At 37.9% G+C, this 27,979-nt stretch overlaps 2 protein-coding genes across 3 annotated transcripts; both read left to right on the forward strand.

Annotated features, from left to right (window-relative positions):
- The first annotated feature begins 8,447 nt into the window (after positions 1-8,447).
- Positions 8,448-10,478, forward strand: LOC130438481 (bromodomain and WD repeat-containing protein 3-like). The gene is made up of 3 exons (XM_056770412.1): positions 8,448-9,535; positions 10,011-10,357; positions 10,444-10,478. Exons 1-3 carry the CDS (start codon positions 9,348-9,350, stop codon positions 10,476-10,478), a joined length of 570 nt encoding a protein of 189 aa, XP_056626390.1. The 5' UTR covers positions 8,448-9,347.
- LOC130438033 (piggyBac transposable element-derived protein 4-like) lies at positions 10,220-12,491 on the forward strand. 2 transcript variants are annotated; one of them, XM_056769782.1, is made up of 2 exons: positions 10,220-12,214; positions 12,315-12,491. In XM_056769782.1, exon 1 carries the CDS (start codon positions 10,558-10,560, stop codon positions 11,806-11,808), a length of 1,251 nt encoding a protein of 416 aa, XP_056625760.1. In that variant the 5' UTR covers positions 10,220-10,557; the 3' UTR covers positions 11,809-12,214; positions 12,315-12,491. The 2 variants fall into 2 exon arrangements, with proteins under 2 accessions (XP_056625760.1, XP_056625759.1); XM_056769781.1 differs by having other exon boundaries at positions 10,220-12,210.
- The last annotated feature ends 15,488 nt before the right edge of the window (positions 12,492-27,979 follow it).

Raw genomic sequence — 27,979 nt, forward strand, 5'->3', positions numbered from 1 at the left:
CTGTGAACCACACGCTTTTGCCTTTTTTCCACCCCCTTTTATCAACTCTCAAAACCACGTGTCATCCAGTTAGATCGACAATTAGAGAAGTTAAAGGAATTTATGCATTTGTTCTGAGAGAAATTGGGTTGGCTACCTAATATTACTGAACTGCTCTTGTTATCATTTTCTGTTACGTTGTTTTACCGCACAACATGTGTATATTTATATCTGGGAAAAATAGAAACAAAAGGAACAAAGCTGCCCAAGGGAGTTTGCACTGGTGTTTTCATATTTTACATGAGCAGCAATAATGTTAAAATCAAATAAAAAGGTGTAAATGATAAAGTGATGTAAGATGTTCTTTTGTAAGTAACTATATTTTTAGTACCATGCATATTGCAACCTACTCGCACAGCATTTTAAACGTCTGAACAATTTGGCAATTTGATTTGCAAATTTAACTTGAGGATGCTTCTGGCTTAATTGGGAAGCACCAGTGTGATGATTTTTTTGAGTGTTTTGAAATGAACACTCCCAAAAAAGATTTAGCAGAATGTTACAGGCTAACATTTTTTGTAAAAATGTATGGAAAGGAAGAGCGTGAATGTTTTTTCTTTGTGTGTTACATGATCAAAAGAAAAGCAAACAGGTTTGAAATGACATGAGGGTATGCAAATGATGACAGAATTGATGTAACGTTCTGGTTGAAGCAAAATTGATGCATGAGGGACGACGAAATAAAAAATGAATTCTTGTTGTGGAAAAATTACAAGAGGGACAACAAAATAAAAAAATGATTCTTGTTGTGGAAAAGTTATACTTTACCAATTTAGGTGAGGCTGAAATGAAAATCACTCAGAGAAAAGTCTTTGATCATTTATTCTTGCAAGACGGTCACCTGACATAAAGAACGTTCTGCAGTAAGAAACAAAGGGAAGTGGAAGCACTACCTTCATACCCTATGAGACAGCCGGATGTCTGCACTTGATCTAGCCAAATCCAAAACATCAGATCATATGAATGAGGGCACCATGTTCAGACATTATGTACAGATACAATTCTGCGGACTTGTGCATGTACTCAGTAACTTTCCATCATCCACCAGTACACAGTACTTGTGCATTACAGAAACAAAAGTCATAGAAAAAAAGAATAACAAATAATAATTTTCATGAAAAGTTAATAAATAAATCAAATTTCCATCACAATTTCTAAACAACAAATGTCATTTCAAAGAACGTACAGAAGGAGGGTACAATGAAAGAAAGCAAAGCGACACCCACTGAACAACATCCCTGAGGAAAAATTATGTAGCAGTACTGCATGCATGTTATGTCATTCATCCAAGTTTGAAGACATACAGTATCTATTTCAAAGCGGGGTTGAAAATTGTATTTGCGGGTTTGTGTACACAGGTTACATTTAAATGTGTTTATGCAACATGGTTTATAAAGAAAATGTAGATTTTTTTTAAACACAGCATATCAGGGTGATGTCCTCTTATCATCTGTATCACTTTTGGCAAATGTGGACTGTCATGTACTAAGGGCAATGTCATAAGTACTGAACTTGGCTTAGATGACATGCCCATTATTATTGTAGGCAATACATATTTAAGCCCTCTGTGTCTTTTTGCACCAGGGGTGAAAATTAATGAAAGCCTCACTTTGCGAATCAGGGCGGAAACAAATTTACACTTAGCAAAGTTCAATTTGTTGCATGACAATAGAGGTTGTTGTGCTAAACCATTATCATAGATTATTATGCAGAATGTATCTTCCAGGGTTTTATGATCCATGCAAATGGTGGCATCAGCATATCCTTGCATATTTCTCTGCCAAATGGAAGCCTACACATCTATGCGAAAACAATAATTATAATGCAAACGTTTTCACCCTCTCAACTAAGACAACCTTTGGCACCTCACGTTTTAACCCAGTGTGCGTCAAATTGGCCAGACCCGGAAGCAGAGCGATCTGTATGCTTGTCGGAGGCGGAGGGATGGCCGTAAAAGCTGGTGGGGATCGCCTGTGGAGATGTTATACAGGGTGAGTGCTGGTGAACTATCTATTTAAAAACCATAGAAGAATAGCAAGGTTATTGAAAGAGAAACAAGTTATATATTATTTCATGTACTAAAATTGAACTCTGTCAGTTTGCACAAACAGCGAGCGCTGTATGTGTGTTTGATGAGCAAGAAATGTATTGAAAACATAATTACTCACTTGGAAAGGTCACTCGGGTGGACTTTGTAATTGGAAAACAGAGCGTTCTTTCGTGAAATTATATTAAGGTCAGTTATGCTGTCATGAATATCTTTGGCCGGCAAGCTGATTAACCATACAATATTTTCATAACCACCATGATATCGTGGAAAATTAATAGTTTGTATAAATATGTTTTAGTGGCCTTTGAGATGTATGCATTTTATTGATATAGATACTGCTTTGACAGAGCAGTGATACTAAAAATATGCATTAGGAGGGTATAATCGTAACTTTTTATATCTCAATAACTTAAAATAGAATGTTGAAAGTGGCTACTTTTTAATGTCACCTTTTAATGTGCCTTTAATCCGACGTGATCCTTTATTTCTCAATGCTTTTTTTAATGTCGTTTTTGATTATAGAGTTTAAGCAAATGGTACTTTGTTGTCTTCAGAGCCTGCTGATGAAAGAGCTACCTGCTGTAAAAGTATATCAGCAGCGTGGAGGGGAAAAAGGACGTTTTTTCTTCCTCTCTATGAGCACAGAAACATATCAGTCATTTAAATGAATGATCTCCCTCGCGGTGCACAGACAGGCAGGACCCAGCGGGAGACCCTAATGTGCCTGATTGAAAATGAACAGAGCAGGAAGCTTGCTACAGTGCAGAATCATAATACAATTAGCCAGGGAAGATTGCCACATTAGTCTTCCTGCCGTCATAGAGCACAAAAATAAGGGCCTCTTTGTTTCTCTCACTCTTCCTCCTTTATTGTTCGCATCCGCAGGCCATTATTGTGATCGGACAAGAGAAAAACTGATGGAAGTTGAGAGCTTACGGGTTTCATTGAATCAAGCAATAAGGTGCATATTCGGTGTGCGTCTATGAAAACAAACATGAATCTGTTCGCACCGATTTCTGTGCGCATCCTTTCCTTCGAGTTATTTGTCACTGCAATATTTATGTTTCTCTTTGTGCCTCAAATGTTTGTCTGGAAGCTAATTTCAATTATTGATGCGATCAGATTTGACTTGTGAAGAGGTAGCAGACAGTCTTTCTGGAGTTTTGAGGTTCTCTACTGCTGGGACTGAGGCATGAAAGATCGACTACGGATAATCATTATTCAACCTGCTGGCACAAGCAATAAAATTTGTTTCTTTCTTCACAATTTTTCATTCATCCGACTCATTTTTCCCCCTTCACTCCGAGATTTCAGTTCTTATCGGTTCAGAGGTTCTGGCTGGGAGCCAAGTGTGGAATTCTTATTAACTTCCTCTGCCATAGAGAACGGTTTGAAATCTCTTTGTCATTGAATGACACATGTTAAATTGTCCTAAGTGAAGGGAAAGATTAAAATGACGGAAATGAAGTATTTCTGGGCTGTCTTTTTTTGCAAGACACTTCATCTTAGAGCAGAGCCCGTAAAACATGGGATCTCTTTTTTGTATGATTCATATCAAGCTTTTGTGCTATGGTTATTTCTCCCTCTCATTGTGTTATAGTGTGTATACCATGACTGGGCCAAAATATTGGCCTTAACTGGTTAATCATCAGATGATGTCTTTTAAAAATAATGACAGTAGACATCTTTCTTTGTTCCTAAAGAATGTTTTGCTGTTGTAACTTTTGACAATTTTTAGCATAAATTCCCGCTGGTGATAGGTCAGCTCACAAATAAGACAGTTGGAGAAAGAGCAGTATAGAGAGGGACCCGCCCTCGGCTCCACTGCAGCTCCCTCTTTTGGTTGATACTCTAGTTTAAAGTAGCCTACAGTCAGCATGCTATCTATCATTTGCTATCTGAAAGATTGCCTTCCTATACTGTATGCATGCTTCAAAAATCGGTAACACTTCAGTATACAGGGAAATTCTCCCTATTATTTGAATGTTATTAGCATGCCTATTATTGGCATATTGACACCAGTTGTTTATCAGTACTTATAAAGCGCAAAATCTGAGTGACCATACTCTACATCCTTAATCCTACCCAATACCTAAATTTAATAACTACCTTACTAACCATTAATGAGCAACAATTTAAGAGTTAATTGGGGGGAAAATCATAGTTAATGTTTTTTTAACTCTTTCCCTCCCAGCCTTTTTTTAAGTTGCCAGCCAGAGCCAGCGTTTTTCACCAAACTTGAATGGCTCGCCGTACATTTTCTGTAACGAAAAGATGGACAAACAATACGTCCAATGAAAGAGTCAGAGTCTCTGCTTGTAAACAAAATAAACCGTATTCTTCTATCTTCAGAGAAGAGTTAATCGCCCCTTATACTGAAGTGTGAGCCTAAAATCTTTAGTTTGAGTGTTTGTTTTTGTAAATCTATGCATATAATAACACTGCATATTAGGGCTGCATGGTTTATGGTATTTTAACGGTGATAACGATGTGTGCTTCCCACAATTAACTCTTCCCTGCCATTGACCAGTAATATCGTCATTTAAAAATCAACCGTTCTCTGCCCAAGACGAGTTATTACGGCAATCAGTGTTTGTACTGTTGTAAAGTAGGTGGCGCTGTTACACACCTTTGGAAAAAGTACAGAAGCTCTGAACCTAGAATGTATATATGTTATCGGTTTTTAATAATTTTTCTGAGTGTAATCTGGGCGGAGTCTTTGACAAAAAATTATATTATCTCAGCTGTTTAATCAAAGTGATGCATTTTTGAAGAAACCTACCCACATCTTAGGAGTGATAAAAAAAGATAGAAGATAGAAGTAGGCCTTTATGGTTTCTTTTGTTTAAAAGCAAAGACTCTGTTCTTTCATTGGACATATTGTTTGCCCATATATTCATTACACAAAATGTTCTGTGAGCCATTAAAGTTTGGTGAATATATTAAAAAACGCTGGCGCTGGCTGGCAACTTAAAAAAAAAACGCTGTCGGGGAATGAGAAAGTCATTGCAAAGCTTGTCTTTTAAACTGCCACTTCACAGGAAATTAAAAACACTTTTTCACTGCATTGCTACTATTTTAATACTTTTGCTAAACCCACAAAGACAAACAAGAATGGCGTCCAATTCAGATCTATAAAAAAAACAAGACATCAAAAATGGAAAAGAAAGGTTTCATTCCGAAGGTCACAACATTTTTGGGCTGGATTGTTTAGATGATTTATTGCGTGCTTTGAAATACGATGTTGAAGAAGTTCACTGGCAGCAGGATATAACACATTCATTGACTTCAAACTATAGGCCCAATAAACATGCTTAAGATAAATTAAAAACAGAAGTTCCAAACTGACAAAATAAGCTTGTTTATTAACCGTGATAAAATGTTTGAGCAAAATAATCATGATTATCATTTTACCCATAATCGTGTAGCCCTGTATATGTTGTACATACAGTATGTATAAATTGATATTATACTGACAGATGTATACACAATCGTTATATTATGTTAGAGATATATTTATAGATTATGTTGTAGATCAATGCATTGTTCTTCTCTACAATGGGTGGTATGGTTCTTTTTTTTAAATACTAATGGAGCCAAGGTTTAATGAGTAGGCAATGCAATGGAAAACCCTCCCACTAACAACAGACAGTGAATGAGACCTTATAGTATTATTTTCCTAGAAAAAAATAGCGTTAGCATTAAACTAGATTTAACATAAACTTTTTAGAGTGAAATGTACAACAACACAGAGAACTGTTATATTTTTTTTAACAGAAGAAAATTAATTATGCCAGCTGGTGATTCTGAAACAGTTATTGTTGTTCACCATACAGTAATTAGCTAGCAAGTTCACAAAGCTCTGACTAGCTAGCTTTTAGTTATTCTGAGTTTTTCAATACTTCTGCAGTTGAATGGATATTCAAAATGCAGTATGCCAAACATGAAAGAGGTTAAGCTCTCAATGAAACTTAAAAAAGTACATCAGAAAATATAAACGTGTTTTTATTTTTTAATACTCTGGCTAGGAGCTCGTTCGAGACTCAAAAAACGAAAATATATGCTGTTTGCATGAGTATTGAGTTTACAGAAATGAAAAATAATTGCAGTACCAAGGACACAGCCAATTGCTGTATAATTGGCCATTCAGTCCCTATGTTGTCAGCCTTGTTAAAGAGTGCACAAGAGAGTGCTGTGATATGAAAAATGTCTCCAAAAAAGCTCCACAGCATGATTAAAAGAAATATATGGCGGTGACTATATTTCTGTTTGTATATGTAAACATATTGAAAATGGCAATGGCCCTGGGATATTAGACAGCCATTAGTGAATTGACGAGGGCATTGACATATTGATATTACTTTTAGAGTTGTCATATCTGCAATGTTACAGTCTAATGGTGAGGGATTTACAGAAATAGAAAAATAGTCAGTTGTATTAAAACATGAAATGTGTAGATGTGTTGAGGAATTAGTTTAATGTACATACAGCAACAAATGAAGAGGAATCATTTTCTCTTTTTTTCAATTTTACGAAGGGTGTTTCATTGTGTAAAGATTAAATTTTAGAGTCTATATGCAGTCTCTGTCTGTGAAGGTTAAAGAACAATTGTTTTTTTTTATTGAGATTAATATGGGTGTTTGTCAAAACCCATGATAACCTCTTGACATTTAGCCTATTGGGACTCTTAAAATGAATCAGACACAAGCTTTTTTTTACTTACACTTTTTTTCTTTAACGTTGTGATATTCTATGATCTTACTGTAAACACACATGCAGGTAATCATAACAGCAGTACGTGTTTTCTCCCTGTAAGCTATGTTCATAACAAATTTTCCACGGTCATGACATGGTCAGCTATTCCAATACTGAGGATTGAAAAAGTATCTTCAGGGCAGATGGAACCAAATGAGTTCATGAAAAACCTTTAGCTGAATCTTCCTGCTTCATGAATATGCATATCTTCAACCACCTCGATTGTTTTGGGAGACAAATAATAATGTTGTAGCATTACAAGAAATAATATTGTGTTGTAGCACATAAATTTCCGCAAGCATATATTGAAACCTGCTGCAGATAAACAAGGGAATACCACAGCAAATTGAAATAAGGATTTATTGTACTTTTGTGAGTAGCATGTAATTACTTTAGGTTGCTTGCCCACTGTGTTGGGCTCTTTGTGTTATAAGCATTTGGATTGTAATTTGCATAGCCAAAATGATTTTGTTTTTCTCTTGTTCCTCCTTTGGCTTTATTTTTCTCACATCATCATCACGCTTCCATTTTCTTCAGTTTTTCGACAATATTATTATCAAACAGGCATTATTACAAACAGACCTGAACAGTCTGCCGCTAACAACCCCTGTCCACTAACTGCCAGACAGCGAGACTGATGAATTAAACTTTCTGATGAATTCACAAAGGATTATGAGAGGCTTTTATATGAAGGCTTGACTGAGACTTGGCCCGGTCCCAGCAGCATCACTGACAAATTTGTTCAATCCTCTAGATTTATTGTCTTGTTGCGTTACGGATAATAGCCAGCGCTAGAAAGAACACATGGAGAGACTTGCGGCTCTTAATCACGACGTGAAACGCATTGATGGCGAGGTATTGTCCGAGGTCTATTCATCAAACTTGCATCTGATGATCAAATACCATTTCCACCTGCCTGGGGAATATTTCTTAGTTAATTTGCTTCCTATTCACATTCTATTGAGGGTCAGCGCAGAGGTGCCACTGCCACAGTAACACCATCATTAGACTTTAAAACCTGCCTCTCAAAGCCATTTCTGTTATGCTGGTCATACATTTAAAGCTGGAAAGAAATACTTTACAGGTTCATTCAATTCTGATCAGAAATTCTCGGCTTACGAGGTCAAATATTCGGGCACTAGGGTTGCTGGTGGAAGAATGACGGAAAGAATAACATTAAATGGCAAAGATAAAAAACCTTCATAGTTTATCATCACCTACTGTACAGTTAGAGCAATGTAATACCTGCCAAAACATAAATATTGCTTCAGCAATGAAACTTCAGCGAATTGGAGGAATTGGGAGGGTACAAGCATACAAACGATCATCTCGTTTTCTTAAACCCAGACACTCTTATTTTCTTTGATATTGCAAGGACGGAAAACATGCCCTTCAATGTAGTGAATGTGCTGCCGTTCGCTCGTTTCCCTCTGAGCCTTTGCAAACCTATTCAATCTGCCAGACGGAATCATAACAAGCTGTTTGTCTGCCAAGAACCATCCAAAAGAAAGACATAAAGATAGAACACCATTCTAAGACAGTGGCAGGATTGTGACACAGTGAAACGTGCATGTGAAGAAAAATGGAGAATGAGACGTTTAACCTATTTTCTGGCATCGGCCCGCAGACGGGCCGTCATGGCGTTTGTGGGCGTGTCTACGTTTTTTATTTTACTTTGTTTTACATTAATTTTCGATCAACTATCATAAACTATGCATCATTTTAAAGCTAAAACACTCAAGATTCGTGTTCTGAACTTGTTTTTGTAATCAAAACACCAGAGAGGAAAGGGTTAAATAAAAAGTGGAAGGACCGGCCTTTCAAACATAAACAAAATAAACGGCACTACTTATCTTTCAACTCCTTTGGTTCGGATCAGTTCGGACGAATCCAAAAAAAAACACCATACATCTCCTTATAAGGGTCGTCTTTGAATGTGCATACCACTGTTTCATCCAAAACAATGAACAAATTGAAAAAAACTCAAAAGATTCCACTTTGTTTGCATACGCGTTTCGAGTCAACGTCCATTTTCGTATAAATATTGATTTTGATCCGTTCAAAATCATTTTTTTCTCGTAATCTACTATCTTCTGAACAAAATACGCCCATTCACGTCTCTTTTCTTCAATCACAGACTTTGCGATCATTCAAAACACCCAGGGTGCCTTACCGGCCCACAGAGGTGTCAGTCAGGCCACCTTGGTTTTTGACTGGGTAAACCCATCCAATGCCTGGCCAGAAAAGTTTTGACGAATGGGTGTAATATCCAACTATTTGGGGATTACAATGATTGGCCATTTGTGAAGTTTACGTAAACAGATTTGGAGAATATCACGTGCGCAAACATACCGTGCATCGGTGCGCTACCACCGTGCATCGGTGCGCTCACAGCGCTATCGCCATTTTAGGCCCGCTAGTACAGAGAACAACATCGCTTCGCTGCACGGAGCACATTTTAGTGAACGGATTTCTTCAAAGTCTACACCTGAACCTCTCAACCATGGATCGTCGACCACAGACGATGTATTTTGATGTTGAAAGTGCTTTGGAGGAGATCATGAGGAGCAGCGACGAAGAGCAGCAGAAGGAAGCGGAGACATGCGTCTCCGACAGAGATAGTTCGGGGTCGAGCGTCGATTCCCTAGAAGACGCCATGTTTGGTGATGGACTTGATCCCGTGTTAGATCGGTAAGTTACAACATTTTTTCTCGATTGCTTATACATTTTTATTGTGGATTAGCAGTGTATGTGTCATCATGTCATAACGTTAGCTGTTTCGATAATGAAAATGTGCATGATAAACATGATAAACGAAGCGCAGAGATTAGTAAGCGTTTATTTATTCTAAACAGTATATGTATAATACATAAAGATATTCTATTATTCATAAATGGGTAAGATGCAAAGAGTTTATTGTATCTGTGACATGTATTATTATCTTATATCAAGTGTTATTATCTTTATCTATATTATGTGAAGATATGTAGCAAAAGTATTGGTTTTACAAATCATTTATAATGCTGAGCATTATAAGCGTAAAGTATTTGACAAACAGGCATTTGTAAATGTAATATTGATGCTATTTATGTTGCTAATATTGTTTTTTATTTTGACTGAATGCTGCTAATAGTTTTTTTGTTGTTGTTACTGTGCTGTAAAATAGGCCTTCAAATGACACAGATGAGGACTGGTGTCCAGAGTCTAGTGCTGAGCTCCGGAAGAGATCACGGCAGCCATCGTCATCATCTGGAACTACATCATCTGCATCTCCATCTGCTGCAGCTGCAAATGGTACAGGTAAAGGGAGGACGAGAGGGGGGCGGGAGAGAGGGGGGCGGGCGAGAGGGGGGCGGGCGAGAGGGAGGAGGGCGAGAGGAGGGCGGGCGAGAGGGGGGAGAGGGAGATGGAGCCAGTCAGTGCATGCTTTGTCCCCCAGCACCTCACAGGAGAAATGGCACAACGTGGATGAGGATGATAAAGAGCCTCCCCAACCTGTGTTTAGGCCTGCTCGTACTCCTGGGCCACAGCTGCTATTTACTGCATCATACACAGCACTGCAGTTGTTTCAGCTGTTCTTTTCTACATCTGTGCTGCAGACCCTCATTCACAACACGAATGCCTATGGTGCTAAACTGAATCAGGGAAGAGACAAGCCATGGCATAACATCTCCGGGGAAGATTTTAAGTCTTACTTGGCGCTTGTTGTATACATGGGTCTTGTTAAGGTCTTTACCTTGACTGATTATTGGAGGAGGTCCACGATATACAGTCTTCCCTTTCCTGCTCAGATCATGTCCTGCAGGAAGTTTCTGACCATCACATCTGCTCTTCATCTTAGCGATCCTCAGGATGATGAAGAAAATGAAGAGAGGAAGGGTACATCAGCCTACGACCGCTTGGGGAAGATCAAGCCTCTCTATAACAACATTAGGGATGCCTGCAAGACTTTCTTTCATCCACATCAAAACATCTCCATAGATGAGAGGATGGTGGCATCCAAGGCAAGGTCTGTACTCAAGCAGTACATGAAGAACAAACCCACCAAATGGGGTTACAAGCTTTTTGTTTTGGCAGACTCCCTGTGTGGCTATACTTGTGAGTTCTTCGTGTATGAGGGCAAGTCAATGCAGTCTCGGAATGGGCTGAGCTATGATTCAGTTATGGCACTTGTGGATGAAAAAAGGTTGGGCGCTGGTTACAAGTTGTATGTTGACAACTTTTACACCAGCCCCATTCTTTTCAGAGACCTCCTCTCTAAGAAGATTTGGGCATGTGGCACCATACGTCCGAACAGGATCGGTTTCCCAAAGACCATCAGAAACCGACTGCCACGGAATGCTTCACGAGGGTCCATTAGATGGCTTAGAGAAGATGAGCTGCTGTTTGTGGAATGGAAAGACACCCGGGAAGTGCTGATGTGCTCCACTTTCCACAAAGCATATGAAGGTGACACAGTGAAAAGGAGGGTGAAGGCTAACGATGGGCAGTGGTCTCAAGTGCATGTGCCTATTCCCGGTGCAGTGCTGGATTACAACAGGTTCATGGGGGGAGTGGACCTGTCTGATGCCCTCATTGGATACTACAAAGTGCTCCACAAGACACGGAAGTGGTACCGTACGTTCTTCTATCACTTTGTCGATATTGCTGTTGTCAACGCTTTCATTTTGCATCAGCATCTGGCCAGAGCAAGGAACGTAAAACCCTTGACACAGAAAGCATTTAGGGAAACGCTCGTTCTGGAACTTGCAGGCTTGAAATCACGCACTGCTGCCCCTCAGACATCTGATGTTGGTCGCCACAACCCAAAACACATCACGGACGACACCACTTCTGGACGACGAAAGTGCAGACTGTGTCATCAGAAGACACCAGTGATGTGTGCAACATGTGAGGTGCCACTGTGTTTTTTGCCTAAACGGGACTGTTTCAATGACTGGCATGTGCAGACTGGAAAATACTAACCATCATTGTTTGAATGATTCTTTTATTTTTACATTGTTCAGTTTATTCAAAACTAATACTTGTTCCAGAAATGTTTCCTAGTTTAGGTCAGAGCCTTGCATAATTTCCAGTTCCGAGGAGGAATGTGAAGGGATAGAAGCAATCGCTTCTTGAGACGGTAATGGTCGAGTACGCACTCACACGCACACTTAGATGACTTGTAAATTTTCATCCTGTTTGTGAGCTATTGTGTTTCCATTATTCCAAAATAAAATGTTTATAGATTTAATCTGTTAGGACTTTGTTGTTGGTTTTGGTTGTTTGCTCTCGCTCTCTTTTTCCCTCTGTCTCCCTCTTTTGCAGTATGAGTCCTTGGCCTTACTGAATCAAATGTGACATGCTGGTGTGAGGCAGTACACTCTGTAAGTACGTAACACACACACACACACACACACACACACACAGTGTTGCAAATTTAATTTGTTCTACTTACCCACAATCACTTTCTCTTTTTTCTGTCTTTTAGTGGCTTGGGTTTCCAGTTTGTTAGAGAAGAAACCTCCTTAGTGACTGCCTTGATCAACATGTCTCCCTGCACTTTGTAAATACTGTAAATATTTTAGTTTTTCAGTTATTGTATATTTTCTATATAATAACTAGAAGTTTACTGTAGATTTGAGTAAAAAATTATTGTTACAATTACAAATGTTCTGAAATATTTGTTATTATATATATATATATATATATATATATATATATATATATATGTATATATATAATATTTGTTCAAAATAAAGAGTTTTGTTAAAATGTACAAATGTTGTTCTGAAATAGTTTTTTCTTGTGTGTCTTGATGGGCCAAGTAGTGGTGAATTGATATAAAAAATGTAGTATGAAGTGTTGACTCCTGATGTCATTTGGTTACTTGGTGTCCCTTTGGAGTCTCCAAGTGGCCTTTTTGAAAGGACGCCTAGAGATCTCTTTAGAAAAAAGGTTACAGAAGCTACATTTTGGGGATTATCATCCTCAAATTTGAATCAAACAATGATCAGACATTCAATTTTATCTCTACTGTGTTTCGAACCCTTACCATCAAGTTTTCATCCATTTTCCTCTAAGTAAACTTCATTCAAAGTAAACGGAATTGCGTTTTTCATGTATGTTTTACCATGTTTTACCATGTTTTACCTTGTTTCTTTGAAACTTTAAGATATTATGACTCTTGTGCAACAAAATATGTAGTATGTAGTTAAAAAATATACCAGAATTATGAATATAGACCATATGGTTTAAGAGCGGCAGGCGTTTAAATTTGGGTATGTTGTTTTATCAGAAAAGTTAAAAAAAATAGGGGCGCAAGAGAAGAAGTTAACTTCTGTTTTGTGTGTTGTTTAGTCCTATTCGTGTCTATTCCTCTGTAAAAGAAGAATGGCTAGAATGAGGGAAGCGGCTTGTAAGCGAGATTGTAAACCCTTTTCCCCGGCTGTTTGCCAAGGTGTGATCAGAATGTCTGATGGAGTTCTGCACCTGCTTCTACAGGAAAGAATGGAACTAAAGGTTAAAGACCAGCACTGCAAACTCTGTCAGTGTGAACCGCACTACAAGTAGAGAAGCAGTGCACATAGGGCTGTATTGACTAAGATGGCCAAATCCGTTCTGTACAGTAAATCTATATTTACATTTTATTCGCATTAGCTCTATAGAACCGAACTGACATCAAGAGAAGTGCAAGCAATTCAAATGAAAAGGATATGTGTCATGTGATTCATGTCTCTCAACTTTAGAGTTTCTCAATTGTAGTTGCTTTGACCAGCTCTGTTGTCTTTGGGTAACAAAGTATTACGGGCCAGATAGCATAGACCTGCTGTTAAGAAGAAGATTTTTAGTATGCAAAAGGGACAGCAGCTTACTATCTAACCTCACTAACTTGCCAGCTGAATAAACATTGGTCAAAATGTAACTTGTGTTTTTGAAGTTCCGAAACCAAGCCTCCATTTGTAACGATATGAATCATTGCAGCGTCAGGAGGGAAATTTATGGCTGTCATTACAATTTGAACTTCAGCGGCTCCTCCCTCTCTTACTCTATCATCTATTTTTCTTCACATTCTCTTATTTTGTTTGATCAGCACAACTTGTGCCATGCGGTTATACATATGTTCTAATTTCATCAAATTTTCCAAAGCCGCTTTTATCATAAACCTTTTTTACTGTAATAGAAAATTTGTTTATAGCACATCATAAAGCCAAAAACATCCGCTTAACTCTTCTTTGCTGACTCTAAGCAGCTTGCTACTTAGCCAGCACTAAGCTCTGTATCCTGAAGAGTCGCAGCAAACATGTGGATCCAGATGCTGAAAGTTGGCAAACAGATTGCTTTACTAGGAAACCAATAGAAGGTTCTATGTCTAAAGACATCCCGTCGATTAATATGAATTTGAAATTCAACAGATGAATTACTTTAAAAACAATATCTAAGACATCTTCATTGGATTTCATCAATCACTGCAGAAATTGCTGAATGAACATGGGGAGGAAAAGGAAAACAAAACAATGGCGTTCCTTAATCCAACTACATTGATTTGTTAGACAGTTGAAACATATTTTTTCTTCCCTTATTGAATCTGCCGATCTCAACAGAGACAAACGGCTCCAGGCCAATTGTTCTCTTATTGCTTTGAAGTGAATTGAAAATGACCACGATTAATGGGGAAAATAAAAATGCTAATAAAAATCATCATTTACCAGGATATACTGTAGGATAATACAGAATGAAATGCTGAAATGGTTTATGCCTTGACATTAGGCCTAATGATATATAAAGTAAATATAAACGAACTAAATTTACTAAATCATTTATTCAAAAAACAAATTCTTTGTAATAGTTATACAAGTAGTGGTCAATAATGTCTGTAAGATTTTTTACATACATTTACATTTTACATACATCGTTTAACCTATAATGTTTGTCTGCTGTGAGTTCATACAAAACCATACATTTGAACTTAAATAGGTGTTTACCATATGTGTAAACACTTCTAAAGTAAACAACACATTTTACACATCATGCTGCCAGTTGCTTAACGTAATTTTCACCTGCCCCAATGTGAAGAGGTATTTTCCTCTATTTCCCCAGGGAGAAAATAGGTTGTTGGCCTTGCATCTCTAATCATATGTTGTTGCTTTAAGTGGACAGTTTTAAGTTTGTAAAAAGCCATGTACCTGAGGTAACACGTGAGTAAATGCTCATTTACAACAAACATGTTCTGTGGGTTTTACCCTGTGAGTGCTCGTGTTCTCCATCATTTACTCAGGCCAACATTGATTTTCAATGTTGAGCACATCGATGCCACACCCCCAAGAGAGACAAATCCAACTTCTGACTATAGAACCCATCACAAATAATATACAGGTCATGGATATTTTGGGGAGGAGAGAGATCATTGATCATAAAGGAAACACGGGGAGCGTGAAAGTGAAAAAACTTTAGAGTTCCTCAAAATTTCAAACTCATTCAACCCATAGAACATTTGTCAGTTTAAAGTGATAGTTCTCCCAAAAATCTAAATTGGGTCATCATTTACGCACCCTGAAGGTGTACAAAGCTATATACATTTCTATGTTCTGTTGAAAACAAAATAAAATTTTTGAAGAATGTGGGAAACCAATCAGTACTGGGGCACTATTGACTACCATAGTCATTTTTCTTCCTACTATGGTAGTCCATAGGTTACAAACAATCTTCAGAATATCTTCTTTGTTGTCAGCACAGTATAGGGACCAATTCTTACTATTAACTAGTTGCTTATAAGATGCCTATTTTTAACATATTGGCTGTTTATTAGAACATATCAACATGACCATATTCTACTTCACTAATCATGCCTTACACCTAAAATTAACAACTACCTTACTAACTATTAAAAAGCAGCAAATTAGTAGTTAACTGAGGCAAAAGTCATAGTTAATGGTTTATTAATACCGAGAATTGGACCTTAAAATAAAGTGTGACCGAAAATGTATATACTGTAGGTTTTGAACAACTGGTAAATGAGAACAGAATTTTTATTTTTGGATGAACTATTTCTTTAAGGAAGACTTAAAAAGTATTTTTTGGTGTTTAAATGTTTTAGGAAGTTTAACATAAACCTAAAATCTACAAATCCCAAAAAACATTTTTGTTGAACCAGTCTATCTAATAGAAAAAAGACCAATTTGCTTCTTAAAAAAGGACACAACACGTATAAAGAGTATCCAATGGGCAAACATGATAGAAAATGTTTGCACTTCACTGCAAATGTTCTGCTGAATTATAAACACATAGTGTTCTTGTTGCTATCAGCAAAGTTTTATAATCCAGTTTCAGACACGCTTGTCCGTATAATCTGATATCCGTGACCTGCTCCTAACGCTCGCTCAAAGAGACACAAACCCGCGGCACAAATCCACACTGAAAGGCCTTCACAATTGATGCGAGCAGATTTCTCGCTGAGACCGGGTTGATAGGATAACGTAGACCTCCTCGTCGCCAACTGCGAGGTCGATAGAATTAACCTCACAAGGCATCAACAAGCCGGTCCTCTTCCCATTATTGACATCTGTATTTGGAAAGGCAGTACTTTTTGAAGAAGAGTGAACATGAATATCGATTGTGGGGGAGAGTGGAACCGAGGATGCGTTAAAAAGCTTCCTGCGGTGAAGAGATTGGACTGAATGTTTGTTCAGTGGGCCTAAGATAGTCCAAGCCTCACTGAGTAAAGATGCACTTTTGGATGCGCTTGCCTTCACAAAGTAGCTCTTTTATGACCACGGGGACACTGACCTTTTTTTAGTCTGGAGTTGTGTGTTGACTTAACGGTTTTGTTGTTTTATCTGTTGCTTGAAAGTAGTGTTTATAGAGTGCGCTTTGACAGATTATGCTGGTGGCATATTTGGTATTTTTGGTACTGATTCTTAATATTAATGCTTTGGATTAACATACTGACCACATTTTTGAGAAAATGTCCCTTATCTTGAATATGTATTATGCATATGCAACCTGTAAATGCAGAATGAGTTTACTGAACCTGAAATCATATCACACCTACTAATTATTTCTAGCAAAATGAAATTGCTTGGTTTATTGCAGATTATATTAATGCATATTAATTAATTTGGTAGACGACGCATGCTGTGGGAGGATTCTTGGCTGATATCATAGTGCTAAATAATTAAACCAGCCTTATATTTTGATGCAATTTATAATTTTTCTTTCTTTATCTTTCTCGCTCTGATTTTTGTATGGGGAAATTTTCAAATCAGCCTTTCACGCAGCCACAATTAAATGTTTCATGACAAGAAAATTGAGTCACAATGTATCATTTGATTATAATGCAAAGCCCCACGACATGTCTGTTTACAAAAATAATGTACACATTTTCATTGCAAGCAGCAAAACACATGTCATTTTTAAAACAAGATTCACACATGATTATTACACAATCAATATTAAGAAGTAAACATTATTACATTTATTTGAGGTTGCAAATTGTAACCAACAGCTTAATCCACCACTCTCTGTCGAAGCACTACGGGGGCTGATATAGTACTTAGATGTTGTCATGTTTAGCTTCTTTGCCGGAAGAGGAAACGCATACACGAAACGTGCTTTGTAGAGCAGTTAGTCCGTTTAGGGGTACTATAGAAAAAAACATAATACATGCAAGAGGTCCCACGATGTATATAGATAGAAATAGCTCATTCTTAGGTTCAGTATGTAAAGTCTTCATACCTCTGAAGACATAGTTATGTATTTCATAAAAAAATTATATATATAATGTATGTAAATATATTATAGTCCAAAAAATTACACTTTGGACATTTTTATGGTTTTAAAAGTACAGAATCCATATATGGAAACACACATTGAAGACAGCATAACACACTCTTAACCTTCACATTCAACAGCCTTTTTCTGAAATCTGATTTGAGGATTTTAATCATGGACACACAAGGCAGACTGAATAATTAATTAATCCCTCTCCATAATTCTGGGAGGATTATTTCTTAGAGACTGGCAACAAAAAACATCTGGCACAGACCCGCCTTTCTCTGTAGTGAAGCAGATTGTGTGATTTTTGCTCTTCCTACCCTGTTTGTTACACTCACTGTGCTCTACTCTGTCACTGCCACAACAATTTGAGAATGACTTACAATTCCAGGAGCTGTTTGGAAAAAACCTTTCTATGCATTTAGCATTTTGCACATGTCCAACCTGGTCAAAAGTGTATGATTAGTGCTAGCAGAAATATGTTTTTTTAAATCTAAATTCTAAGGTTACAAATGCAGTGTAAATAACAGCAATATTTGAAATACTAATAATAATTATGAATAATTTATTTGATAAAGGTCTTGATTAGCAAACAGATTTGAGAGGAAAGAGTTCATTCGAAGTAGGTTGTAGCTGAATAACAGAGCTCAAAGATAGCATCATGTAGACATAAACACCTGCTCAGGCGGAGGAGTGTGAGAGTTCAACACAACACCTGCTCTGTTGGAACATGAATCATCAGATGGCAATGTGGAAAACTTGAGAGGCTTCACAGGGTTTAATATCAAATTACACAGAATTACATTTATATAACACATGCATGTATATGCATATAATATATTGGTAGTTGACATATTGCATAGCCAGACCTTTGTGTAGCGTTTTTTTGCAGTTTAATAAATTGAAATGACTTTGGACTTTACTTCAGTCATTTACAGTTTGGTGTTATATGCGTCAGATACAGTAGTTGTTGGAAAACAAACTGTGGGCGGTCTGTGCGGTACACATGTATAAGGAAAAAATGGATATCAAAGCAAAGCACTAGTTTGTTCTTTTTCCTATTGTCTTAACCGGTCCTGGAGTATGACACATGACATTTTTAAAAGTACAAATATTCTCTTTATTCTCCCAATGTATGAAACTTTGTAAAAATCTATGCAAAACATGTAAACTAATTTAAGTCAACAGGTGCACGCAGACATGTTTGTGTCCTTGTTTGGTGTAATTTTGTAATCCTTTGCAGCGCAGAACCTAATCCTTTCTTGCATTTTTTTTCAATCTGATGAAGTCATCCAGCCTGATCTTCCCTTCTTATTGTAATGATAATGATACCCAGTCTGTTTCCTTTCATCTTTCTCTTCATTACTATTGCATCTTCAGCCTTTCACCGGATCAGAAAAGCAGATGGCCTTTTTGGTTTTGCCTAAAGTAATCCCGCTTTAAATTGAATTTAAAGTCTTTAAGTGGGTGGTCTTACATTTAGAACCTCACGTTTTTAATCAAACCTTGGGTTTGCGTTTGTTCCACTAACTGATAGCTCATGTGATGTCAAATGTGCCACATTAAGTGATCGTTTTATACTAAATCTGCCTCAAAGAAATGGCCTAAAAATGCAATTAAGGCAATTTAATATTCCCTCTTAATCATTTGTTTTGGGAAGCCTGACTTGTTTTCATTTTTAAACCCCGAAATATTTTGATGAATGCCAACTTGAATGAATACATTAGATTTGGCTCGGTGAGTATTTTCAAGCTTCATGCTTATTCTCCTGTTAATTGACTTGTCTTCTCTTTCTAAGCTCTGGGAGCAGTTTCTCTCTCGAGCTCTCCAAAATCACTTGAAATGTCACAAATCAAAATCCTCGGGACATTAAGCTATTTTCCCCATTAAGGAGACTAACTTGGTTATCAGTTTAAAGAATTTAATTACAGGAATTTGTGTAAGATCTCTGCTTGTTCATTCAAATATTCTGTCTTTACCCGCAATCGGCCTATCTGCCCCACATAAACGACTTCGCTGGTGGAAAGGTCAGGCCTCAGCTAGGCGATGACCCACTGGAAGCGCTTTCATTAGAAATCAATTGCTGGGACCTTTTCATGGGGAGCGGTTTAGCTCAGGACACTCATGAAACGCCTAGAGCGAGAGAGAGAGAGAGAGAGAGAGAGAGAGAGGGAAGGAGAGAAAAAGAGTTGGCCTGAGGGTAGCTTAAATAGGAGGCTCAAATATGAACAAATATGTGTTTAATCTGTTGCTTTTAGTACTTCAGAAGTGCAGAAATTCACTCACACATACAGTTCAGCGCTACAAACTACACACACACACACATTGTAATTCTTTTTAACTTCCTGTTCAGGTGAGTTTTACACTTTAGGTTTACAGTTCCTCATCATAATTTGCATTAGTATGCTTGCTGAGTGTGTTACAGTAATGTGTGAGGGTGCTGATAATGTAGATATAACAGACTAGGGGAGAAAAAATGGTTGAAATAGATTCTCAGAAGTTCTCTGCTGGACAGTTCTTACACTACAGTATGTGGACATATGTACTGGGACTACCTATCTAATAAATGGATCTATTTTAATAATCAAGACAAAAAATGCAACACCAAACATTACCATATCAAAGAATTTTGTTTCCATATTTGTAGAAACAGTTTCTGTTGCGAAAGGACTGTACCTGTGTACAATGGGTTGGGATGATGGGTGTTTGGCTCAAAGTTGTTCAGCTGGATTCGTGTCTGGGCTTTATACAGACCAGTAAAAATTTTCTACACTAGACTAAATTTCTCATTTTACTCTTAAACCTTGCTTTGTGCACGGCAAGAATATTTTAGGTTACTATTAGGTCCTGTTCATTGAAATTAAATTAAATATTGACCTAATTTTTTTAAAACATAACTCAAGGAACAAATTTAATGTTGCCTAAAAAATGAACTGAAGTTAGTTTAAAGCAGTACAATTATAAAAATAAATTAAAACTAAAATAAAACATTATTTTTACATTAAAATAACATTAAAAATAAACCAATACATTTTAATCACAAACGGGATATACCATAATTGCTTTAACTAAAACTTTAACTAAAATTAACACAAAATCTAAAAATAAAAGCTAATTTAAAATATTAATAAAACTAAAATCAAAACTAAAATAACTCTGGTGCATTATATGCTACTATATACGTAGATTTGTTCTCACAGAAATGACTAAAGTACTCAAACCTGCTCATTAGAAGGGGATGTCCCAATACTTTTGTCAATATTGTGTATCTGTATTATTTTTAAATTGACACTCACTTACTCAAGTGAGTGTTAAGATGTTATGGAATCGAATAATGTATAGTAATAATAAGAATAAAAGATTATTTGGTGTGATTCATAGACACAAAAGAACAACAGAAAGACAGTGTGTCTGTGTGTATTTTGTGTCACTGATTATTATCATTACAAATTTCGTTGCTATATAAGTATCCAAATTTCAAAATACCTGAAGAAAGTCTGGGTCAAAAGTGCACCCGACTATGAACGTACGACTCTCTCTTTCTCGTAAATGAAAGCAGTTTGCTCATTAACTACTGAACACAAACATCTTCAGTAGCCCCTTTGTTATTGTTCCCCACCATGGCATTCTGCAATTACTGCAGGCAGTTTGTGATATTACAGCCCTGATTATAACTGCTATTCCACTTGTGGAAGAGCCTCTCGTCATAATGGACCGTCCGGCAAAACAGCTCAGCCAATTAGGTTTCATTTAGTTCCTTATTGCAAATGTCACATCGAGAGCGAGTGACCCCGGGTCCGCAGCCCCCCTTCACCCTCCCTCACACGAAACTGGTCTTGGCACGGTCTAATACCTCTGATGCTCATACAGATACCAGGCTTGTATTCCCGCCACAGTTTCCAAGGGCAACTAGGCCAGCGCTGCCTGTCTGATCTGGTTAATGTGGCTGTAATCAAATGAGGGAAATGGCTCTTATGCAGGTCAATTATGTATCTGCCGCCCTGCCGTGGAGACGTGGTCTGAGTGGTAACATGGGCTTGGAGAGGCCAGCAGGGATGGCATCCACCCACACCATCTCTCTTCCCGCAGTGCATCATTATTCAGGCCGGGCTGGGGCGACGGCAGAACAGAATGCAGTTTGCTGTCATTGTACATGAGAAGAATAGAGGATAGCATTCGTATTCATCTTTACTTTAGTAGGAGTTTATGATGATACACTTTCTTCCTTAAGGTATGCAGTTCCTTTTCTGTCGGTCTCTCCACAGATTGCCTAGGGATTGCCTAGACTTTTATTGTCCCCTGCCAGCGAGATCATGTTGGGGTCTCCACTTAACTCCTCCCTATGGTAGGAAGTGGTCTCCAAAGCGCGTTTCCTCAGTGAGGAAATAGCAGTTCCCCAGTGGCCCTTACAGTGCCGGGCGGGTTCTCTCTGTTAGAGAAACAAGGCCTCAGCCCGTGACAGCCGGTGGCAGGGGCGTCCCACCTTTCCAAAGCTCTGGGACCACCTACCTCTCCACTGGAAGCTTACAATTTCACGCTAGCACTCGTGTCTGACACGCCCAGGCCAGTCAGCATCGCTTCGCTGGAGATTGTGACGCGGCACAGTGCCGTGGTGTTTTAAATAGGAACCCCATCTGTCGGTTCGACACAACGTCTCCTTCATGCCACAACGTTGTGTCCTTCATGCCACAATGCTTTCCGCCCGCTTTAGCAGTCTTGAAATGCTCTCAGGCTCCTCAGCACAAAAGGTGAATGAATGAATGCGGCATGCCCTTTTATAGCCGGATAGCTGGGGCGGAGTCCTTCATGCAAAAATGTAATTCGCCAAATTGATTGGCCTTTTCAAAGTCAGTCAGAATACAATAGGTTATCAGGTCAAACGCCATCTGCCGGTTCGACATAACGTCTCGTTCACTCCATCAGGGAACAGAGGTTACATATGTAACCAAGATGTTTTCTGTTACTTACGTTTTTAGAATTGAAGGTGTTCCCAAAGACTGTGGTATAGAATCCCACCATATAAATGACCCATGAAGGAATAGCTCACCCAAAAATAAAAATGATTGAAATATTTCTCACCCTCATGTCATTACTAACCTGTATGACTTTCTATATTCAGGAATACACTAAAGAAGATATTTTGAAGAACTCATAACCCTGGCCCTCATTGACTTCCATTGTTTGCACACAACGCCACAGAGACATTTCTCAAAATATCCTCGGTTGTGTTCCACAAAAGAAAGAGTCAAATACAGGTTGTGGATGACATGAGGGTAAACAAGTGATGATGTTATTTGGGGGTAAACTACCCCCTTTAGTTGAGGTTGATATTGTGATAGCTTGCAGTTTCTTTCAGCTCCATCATTCTGTACATTTGGCTGTGGTTTTTTTTGTTTCCCTGCGATTTGTGTTTATTTATAAAACAATATGCAAATTAAGTTATGTTTTCATTTCATAAAAATGTCTAAGATAGTGTTTGACATCTGTGAATCATCACTTTGGAAAACGGCAGTGGGTTTAATCACACAAACCTTCAAAAAAGTGAATTACTGTTTCTGAATTCACAGTAAGTCAATTAGCGAATGCTAATGTTTCACAACATTTACTGTTGTGCGAACACATTTTAAAACATGTCTATTATAAAAAAGGGTCCCATGACACCTTTCACCACAAAAGCTTGAGCGGTTTCTTCAATCCACTTATATTATTTGTGTCTTCATCTCTTTGTACGTAAGTCCCACAGTGATACCTGCTGTTAGTACATTTGGTGCCTCAGCTAATGATCCCGAAAACTGACAGAGGTCTGATGATCGTCTGATCTGGCATCAGGTTTGGCAATGAAGCGTGTTTGGCAGATGACTGTGGTTTTGATGTAGCCAGGGGGTAAGACATCATCTCCTTGGCTATAACGTGATCCTGGAGAACAGAAAGCCACACACGAAAACAATATTAGTGTCATCTTCATCTTCCTGCCTTTCCAAACAAACCAACACATTTTGGCGAGCTGAGAATATTTCCCCGTGCCTCATGCGGCTCTCCCAACTGGCTTCTCTCTCACGATCATTACACAGTTAGCGATTTCAAGGCGCACATGTTAGCATGCACAGCGAGCATGTCGGAACCCTGGGGAAAGCTTTTAGGACTAATGTGACAGTGTTGAGCTGACGTCCTACAGGTGAAATGACATTTGTCTTCCTGCCTGGAGACTGGGTTTGACCCCAAGAGCTCGCTTGGGAGAAAGATTGAGTTTGTCTTTTTCATGAGATCATTTCATGCCCCTTAACCCTCTGGCTCCAGGGACGGTATTACGACCATGTCTGGAGAAGTCACTCTATATGTTGATATAAGAGCGGAGGGAAAAGGGAAAGTTTGTTCGGGTATGAAGAGCCAACAGTTCTGCATCGATCTGTTTAGCCTCCTGCTGATCTTGCCTCTTTCTGTCCTCCATTGGGAAGGACACATGTTTGGTTAGCAGGACGACACTAGCGTTCACCCAGGAGGGCTTTGTGTAGCACGCTAACCCCAAGTAGAGGTGTTTTCAAAAAACTAGAGAATGTGTTATTTAGAATTGGCTCAGCAAGAGGAACTCAAAGCGTTACCCTCCGCTGATTTGATCTTTTTTAGGCATTTGTAGCATAATTGAATAGAGGCGTATATGTGTGGTTTTAATGGAACGAGAATAGAGTTTTTCTTTGTTGGTCCGAATCCAACATGAATAGAATAATAATCACATAATGCTGTCTGGCGTTAAACATGTCTTCATATCATCTTGCATCATGCACACAAATGTGAATGCCTGCACAGCGAGGAATGCATTCGTCTTTGAAGACTTTGCGCTCAGTCGGTTTGAGGGTTTCATCATTTCCATTCTGCCGCCTCCAGCTCGGACGAGGCACTCGTGATTCCCAGAGAGAAGCTGGTGCGTCTTAAGGAAGCTCTAAACAACAATTTTGATACAACAATTCTGTTGTAAATGGATCATTTACAAATGCAAATTTAATAGCGACTCGCGGCTTTCAGCATAATGCCTTTTGACTTCCATCAGGCTGATCCACGCAGATAAAGTATTCCGGCTTGTCATTAAATGTGATTGTTCCCCGAACGCCATTTCATCTGCATGTAAACTATATAACGGCATCAGACAGATATGACCGTGCTCCATCAGAAATATGATTCGCCGATTTCCTAGCCAGATGGGTCGTGTATACGAGTTAACAGAATTTTATTGTTTAATTACGGCTTGATTGACACGTAATCAGCCGTTCAGAAGACATTCCGTGGTGAAACCGTTTGCTCTGAGTTTTTAAACAATATGACGCAGAAGCTTCGGAAATATAACCGGAGCCATTGTTAAGGCCTATTTCGTTACTTGGCTTTCATTAGCATAGCTACGCTGCGCCACACTACGTGGTAAATGGGAGATTAGGGAGGCAGCTGAAGGGGATATAAGAGAACAGAGCTGTAATGAGTGTTAACCATGTAGGCTGCCGGGTCTTATTGAATAAATAAATAAGAAGATTAGGGACTGCTTAAATATCTTTGTGCACCTGTGTGCCGTGCTGGCTGAGCACCTCATAAAGCAACAACCCCGCTAATAAAGCAGCGGCTCTCAAACACATAATATTTCTGCTTTCACCTTATTCACATTCAAATATTCCCCTTATTCCAGCTCTTATCTACAAAAGGGCTCTCAGATGTTTTTCATGGGGGTTTAACATTTTATTACAAAGCATACTGTTTGTTGTTATGGTCACTTCCATCCACGCATATTAGTAGTAATGTTTTTTTAAGGTTAGAACAACATTTCATTTTGATTGATGTTGGCACAGTTAGTATAGGCGTATAATAAAAAGGAAACCCAGAGGAAAATTGTATTACTCAGTGGTTGATCATAGCCAAATTGTATGAGTTAATTTAAGAATCAATCAGGATATTTCTCTTAAAATAGCTTAGAAGAAAATAAATAAATAACATAACATAGTGCATTTAAATGCATTAATAGTGTTATTTTTCAATAAAAATAGATTGTATTGGTAAAAATATGACAAAATATTTTTTTATTGAAATGTTACATTATATTGAATGAAGAAACAGTTTTAGTTTTCAGTAAAACTAAAATAGATCAAAATTACAATTTCTACTGTAAGTTTTTTGGTTACTGGTTAAATGTTTAAGGGTTGAGAGTTCATGAGCCAGAATAACAGAAGGAAAAAAATGCGTAAAATGTACATATACATATTAAGCTGTCCCTTAAAACAGACTGAAACGTGTTATTAAAATCAAATAAATTTTAAGATAAAATTAAAAATAATTGACATGTAGAAACGTGCTCTGGTATGATCAAGCAGTGGTCTAGAGCAGAGGTTTTCAAAGTGGGGTCCAGGGCCCCCCATTGGGCCGCACAGAATATTCTAAGAGGTCCCCAGAAATATTTGAGAAATAAGACAGCAAAAGTTGTAAAATTCTACAGAAGATTATTACAGTTTAATGTCTACAAACAATATGTTGTCTTGATAGTATAAACTTGCTTTTTAAATGGTCAAGTGAAAACCCTGGTCATGTGAACCGATACATAGATGTTAATTTAATATTTACTTTTAAATCACACATCAGTGATACTGTATCTGCAACAGTAATTACTTAAGTTTGAATAGTTTTGATCAGGAATATAACAAACGTTTCTGTTTGGCCTCGGTGATTCTCACTGAATATATTAAAATGTTCATATTAACAGTAGCAAAATAACTTGTGCTTATAGGCAAAATGTGCTGTGTGTTTATATTTATAGCACACAGAAGTGCCAATTTAAAAGACTTTTGACTCTTTATATTCTTTCATAGCTAAAAATAGTTTTTTGTTGTTCGAAGTATTGTATCCTATATATAAAATGTACAGAATAGTCCAAATGGATAGCTTAGTGTTTAAAGAGAATCTTTTTAGTGTCAAAAATGTGTCCTGCTAAGTTCTTGCATGTATCAGTATTGTAGTCTTTACATGTCTGTGATTTGTTACTGTTGGTTGACTGTGCCGTGGGAGCATTTTTTTCCTTTCATCGCCTCCTGCTGTGAGGATTGTTTGTTTGACTAGAGAATCCATACGATTCTTTCTCCTAAGCTAACTCGAAATGCTCCGCTCCATTCAAAGCCCATTTTCTGCATTCATTTCATGGTCTTGCTCCTGTCAAAGCTTGAATTTCCAGGATAAATCCATTCAGTTCTACCCAGGTTTACCAGATTTAGAGAAATTTCAACATGCTAGACTTGTCTACGTGTACAAATGTGTGTCTTTGCGTGTGTTTTAAAAGTATCTGGCATTCATCAAGCAGGTGATATTTTATCGGTGGCAGGGCTTTTACTGCCAAACAGACCCATCCATCTTTATTCATCTCCAATTTCTGCTGATTCCGCTTTGACCTTAATGACAGATGTATTGTAAGTCTAGAACGTTCAGAAAATACTTACTAAGGTAGAAAAAGGTATGTTAAATTTCACTATCATGCTGAAAATATAGACCTCTATCAGATTCTTATATATGTATCTGTGGACAAGGCAACCGAGTGGACTAATGATACCACGCACAGTCCAGTCAAGTAGGATTTTGTTTTCATTGGCTGGTTGTTTCACCTCTCGGTCAAACTTTTAACTTTTCAAGTCTCACTCCACACAACTTTTAATCTACTTTCCATGCACAATATTTTAAGATTCTGCACATTTTCCCCGAGTGAATGAAGCAGTCAGTAGCAATGCATAATAGGAACTTTGTGGCATTGTTGGTTGTGAGGTCAAGACGAGTTGACATCCATTATCCTCTTTCACTTCGCTTGTCCTTGTCTCATTCTGTCTCACATTTGATTAAGACAGGAGCTCTCACAGGAGGCTTATGGAAGGATTAGACTGCATTAAAACGCTTCTTTATTCTGCAATGTAACATTTTTGGTGGGCCTGTCTTTCATCTGCGTGAATCGTGACCTATCATTTGACCTTGTGATCTACAAATGGCATGTGACTAATCATTCAGTAGCTGTAGGAAACTGATTGGCTGATGCCAAAAGGCTGTCAGTCCTAAGACCTTCATGCTTCTGCTTTAACAGGGTAAAAGAGAGCAGACAAGGACTATTTCTAAAATCAAAACATTCATTTCATTCTTTTCAGAGCCTTTCCAAAAAAGTAAAAAAATCAAGCTGGCAAAACGTCTGCTAAAATAAATTAATTAATTTGTAGAGTACTTACAAAATATTTTATTTGAACAAAAATTCACTCCAACTTTTGTTGGCTGTCAAAGGAAAAAAACATCTCTGGCCCTGGGTGGTGTATCTACAGGACCTACCAGCAGGGGCTAACTGGTCCATGCAAATCTTACCAAACCAACTTGAGGTCTCGCTCC

Source organism: Triplophysa dalaica, chromosome 16 (genome assembly GCF_015846415.1).
Source record: "Triplophysa dalaica isolate WHDGS20190420 chromosome 16, ASM1584641v1, whole genome shotgun sequence".
NCBI lineage: Eukaryota > Metazoa > Chordata > Actinopteri > Cypriniformes > Nemacheilidae > Triplophysa > Triplophysa dalaica.

Coding starts and splice junctions, on each gene's coding strand:
- LOC130438481 (XM_056770412.1), top strand. CDS start 9,348: ATGGATCGTCGACCACAGACGATGTATTTTGATGTTGAAAGTGCTTTG. Junction 9,536..10,010: donor CTTGATCCCGTGTTAGATCG/GTAAGTTACAAC, acceptor GCTGTAAAATAG/GCCTTCAAATGACACAGATG. Junction 10,358..10,443: donor ACCTGTGTTTAGGCCTGCTC/GTACTCCTGGGC, acceptor TCTGTGCTGCAG/ACCCTCATTCACAACACGAA.
- LOC130438033 (XM_056769782.1), top strand. CDS start 10,558: ATGGGTCTTGTTAAGGTCTTTACCTTGACTGATTATTGGAGGAGGTCC.